This window comes from Oryx dammah, unplaced genomic scaffold (genome assembly GCF_014754425.2).
Source record: "Oryx dammah isolate SB20612 unplaced genomic scaffold, SCBI_Odam_1.1 HiC_scaffold_2, whole genome shotgun sequence".
In the NCBI taxonomy this organism is placed as follows: Eukaryota; Metazoa; Chordata; class Mammalia; order Artiodactyla; family Bovidae; genus Oryx; species Oryx dammah.
In genome coordinates, this window is record NW_024070186.1 from 116,679,070 (window position 1) to 116,683,737 (window position 4,668).

General features: G+C 36.2%; 1 protein-coding gene across 1 annotated transcript; it reads right to left on the reverse strand.

Annotated features, from left to right (window-relative positions):
• Positions 1 to 1,375: 1,375 nt before the first annotated feature.
• On the reverse strand, positions 1,376 to 2,162 carry LOC120853092 (THO complex subunit 7 homolog). The gene has a single exon (XM_040226732.1). It carries the CDS (start codon positions 2,148 to 2,150, stop codon positions 1,560 to 1,562), a length of 591 nt encoding a protein of 196 aa, XP_040082666.1. The 5' UTR covers positions 2,151 to 2,162; the 3' UTR covers positions 1,376 to 1,559.
• Positions 2,163 to 4,668: the final 2,506 nt, after the last annotated feature.

A 4,668-nucleotide genomic window follows, 5' to 3' on the forward strand; every position in this document is an offset into this window, starting at 1 on the left:
TTTATTCCTTTTCTAGTTGCTTTAGGTGTAGAGTTAGGTTATTTAGTTGACTTTTTTCTTGTTTCTTGAGGTAAGCCTGTATTGCTATGAACCTTCCCCTTAGCACTTCTTTTACAAAGTCCCATAGGTTTTGGGTTATGTTTTCATTTTCATTTATTTCTATGCACAATTTGATTTCTTTTTTTATTTCTTCTGTGATTTGTTGGTTATTCAGCAGCGTGTTGTTCAGCCTCCATATGTTGGAATTTTTAATAGTTTTTCTCCTGTAATTGACATCTAATCTTACTGCATTGTGGTCAGAAAAGATTCATGGAATGATTTCAATTTTTTTGAATTTACCAAAGCTAGATTTATGGCTCAGGATGTGATCTATCCTGGAGAAGGTTCCATGTACATTTGAGAAAAAGTTGAAATTCATTGTTTTGGGGTGAAATGTCTTAGATATCAATTAGGTCTAACCAGTCCATTGTGTCACTTAATGTTTGTGTTTCCTTGTTAATTTTCTGTTTAGTTGATCTATCAATAGGTATGAGTAGGGTATTAAAGTCAAATTGTTAATGTATGATTGAATAGTTTATTCACAATAATTTGAGAAATTATGTGGAGAATGCATAATGTTTTCCTGTCCTTCTTTTAATAAATCTATTGTTATTAATTGAGTAGTATGTAACAATAACTACATACTAATCAGTCTGCAAGAAAAACTCTATAGGTTTAATAAAGTGCAGGGTAATGTTGTCTCTCTCATTGATCCATCATCAATACATTAACTAACATTGACATGTGAAAGTGACAACATTTTTATTCCCACTGAGTCATTGTTCCCAAGACTAACACTGACAATTTTATTACTATCATTATTGACCTAAGCCATAGATATTCTTAAAATTCAAGCTAATCAAAACCTAATTAAAATCAGCAAATATTTTATTTATGTCAATTGATAATGTAAATATTCACATTTTTAATGCTTCATAAAATTTCTATTAACTTTATATATTTCATAGATATGTAGAATTATTTTCTAGTGTATATAAATCTATTGAAACTAAAAGTAAAAAAAAAATAGAACAAAACTAGAAAAGACAAAGTAGAAAAATGAATTAACTAAAAGTCTATTTTTTATTTTGACAGGAAAAAAAGAAAATTAGATTTATATAAACATGCAGCAATTTTATAAACTTATTTTCTTGCATTTGATTGTATTGCATTGTGCTTTCAAGGAAGATCATGTCTAGTTTGACCTCTATTAAATTTCTTTTTTTTTTTTAACATTTTATTCAACATTTATTTTGGATGTTGCTTCCCACCTTTTAAATACAAAAATGACATTTCAGTAAAAGCAAATATATAATGAAATCATCTTCCTTTGTGGGAAGAAATATGAATGAACACTGCATTAACATTTAAAAGCAAAATAGTTCACTGCCAAAACTTTACATATCTCAAGAGCACAACAAATTCTAAACACACTGAGATCACATTGCTATGTCAACATTCTTGGGGATGGAGAGTGATTACTTGGTCTATGGTTTAGGATCAGTTTCCATGCTTGCTTCTTAAGCTTCTTCTACCTCTGAGAGCTTTTCATCATTTTCCAGTGTTTGCTGAAGTTCATGGATGGTACTAAGAAGAACATGAAACTGTTTCCTTCTCAATTCCAGCTTATCTTTAACACTTTCTTTAATATGTGAAAGATGTTCTAATTCTTTTCCCAGAGCCTCTAGTTCTTTTAATGTCTCATGCCTGTCTGGATGATGCTGGATCACTTTTGTCAGTGCATCATATTCTTGCCGATTTTTTCGTATTCGTTTTGCTTGAAGAATTTGCTTTTTGCACTCAGCAATTTTTTCATGGGCTCCAGCAATGCTACATTCTATCTCTTTGTAAATTTTTTCATAATTTTCCATTTCTCTGAGATTCATATCATATACCAGCAAAGTTTTGTCCATTGACAATTCACATTGGGACAGCATGCTCAGCATACGTTGGTACTGGCTGTATCCCTCTTCCTGAGATCCTGAGTTGCACCATTTAATGAAACTTTTCACCAGCAGATTAATTCTCCGATCATCTCCAGCACCATCTCCATCGATTAGGAGACGCTTCCGTATGACTTCGTCGTCAGTCACGGCTCCCATGGTGTGCATGGCGGCGGCGCAAGCCCCTGCTTACTTCTTAAAACTCAACTCTTGTCATATCACTCTTTTCCTTCACTCTGCTTCAATTCTCCCAGTGTCCTTCCTTCAGACACTTTAACATGTCCCTATCTTTCTGCCTCAAGGCCTTTGCACGTGCTATTTCTTCTAGTTCCCCTCTCTTCACTTCCTGCAGGCTGGTTTTTTTGAAAAACAACTTTCAGGTTTCAAGTTCAACGTCACCTCCTTATGGTCATGTGACTATAGATCATCCTATAGTAGATTTATATAAACATGCAGCAATTTTATAAACTTATTTTCTTGCATTTGATTGTATTGCATTGTGCTTTCAAGGAAGATCATGTCTAGTTTGACCTCTATTAAATTTCAAAGCATCCAGTTTTTTTCAATGCCATTATGTTTTCTCTTCCTATGACTTCATGTCTTTTTTCATGTTCTCCATTGTTTATAAGATTTCCAAAACTATTATATAATTGTAAGATATCATTAAGATGATGAAGAATTGGAGTAGATTATCTGACTCCCCCTTAAGAACCACAGAGTTAAACTGCATTGTTATTTGATTTATGTCTTTTCAATCTGTAGTTATACTCACAGCGTAGATAGATATCTCTTCTTCCCTGAATGAGTGAAATTCCTTATGCTGGAAACAAGAATCAAAATGAATTGTTCATATCAAAACAGTGCAAGGAACTCTAAAATGTGCTCTATTATGAAAATACACATGGAAAATTTAATCACTTTGTTCTGCGTGACATCAGCATGAAGAGGAAGGGGGACAGAGGGGAGCACAATTTATGTGACCCATGGAACCAAAAGAGAAAGTAGATTGCATTGGTGAATCAAAAAAGAAGTACTCTCTGGTGAGTCCTCTGGTCTCTGAAGATATCTTGCCTACCTGATAACCAAGCATGTTTCTTACATATGGTATTATGGTCTGTATGTCAGGAGTCATGGTGGTGCTGCTGGTAAAGAATCCACCTGCCAATTGCAGGAAATGCAAGAGATGTGGATTCGATCCCTGGTTAGAAATTGGCAACCCACTCCAGCATTCTTGCCTGGACAATTATATGGACAGAAGAGCCTTATGGGCTATAGTCCATGGGGTCTCAAAGAGTCTGAAATGACTGAAGTGAGTAAGCACATTAACATATGATGGAAACTTGATCACTAACCCAATGGCAGAGCCGAGGGTTCTGGGTCCCTCCTTTGTTCTAGGACGACACCTGCAGTACCTGTGGGGGCAAGGGTGGCTGCATATATGGGGGAGGTGAGATTTCAGTGTCTAAGTCAATCAGGCTAAGATATAAAGAGGATTCCTGGAGTATCGGCTTCTTCTTCTGACTCTCCTGATCTTCATGGTCAGTCATTACAGACAAAGGGGTGGAAGAGCCTTGACCCATAATGACGGAGCTCACAATGAACACACAGACACACAAAAAAAAATGGCGCCGGCACACAAAGAAAGGCGACAGACAGAAGACAAACAAATATCAGCCAAAAACACAGAACTAGGTCTATCCTGGGTTACCATTGTCTTGCTTCCCAATGTTATCTCACTGAAGGGCGTCCACTGCCCACCAGATTCGGAGTCGGGGGATACGTTCCTTCCTAATCCCTCACAGAACCAGCTGCCTTCCAGCGCGAATGCTAGGCCACAGTCTTATGCTTGCTGCCAGTTGCCTTCCAGCGCGCTCACTGGGCCTCACTCTTACACTGGCTAGGATGACTAATTCACCTCTGATTAGGTCTAACAAGAGCCAGCTGCCTTCCAGTGCATAAGCTGGGCCTCGGCCTTACGCTGGACTTAACCAGACTTAACACCGGTGTTCAGATATCTTTCCTCCTAGTGAGGAAACCCCTTCTACCGGGACAGTGTTATTCTTCCCAGTTAAAGGGATCCTTAGTGGCATAATGTAATCTTTTGAGAAAAAAATTTTAAATTATTTACTTTCTTCTTATTTGCAAGGTTTTTTCATAAAAAGTAATCTTTATATTTACTGAGAAGCATATTTTTGTAATCATATTTTTATTTTAAAAGGATCAATTGCATCTGAAACATGCCATATGTATAAAATCTACAAACCTATTTGAATTAATTGTCATTGAAGTTAACTGATATTTTGGAAAGTCAAAAATCACAGAATGAATTAACTGATATATTTAGTAGATTATGTTGTTTCTTAAACATATACCAGTGTTATTAACTAATGGAAGAGAGGGTCACAGTGGTTGAATTGTACAACAAAACCCTCTCAGCATAAAATACACACCTGTATACTACTGACATACACATGTACATATGCATAGCTATGTTTTAAAATATGGCATTTATTATAATTTACTATTATTCAGGTGTGGTGAGGCCAACATAAGACTATTGCCACTGAAAACAGAATTTGTCACTCTCAGTTTCTTAGAAGAGGGGGAACACCACAGCATGCAGGACCATGTGGATATCCTGCTTCCACACCAGGATAGATCAAGAGGCAGAAGGTGCAAGTAGAAA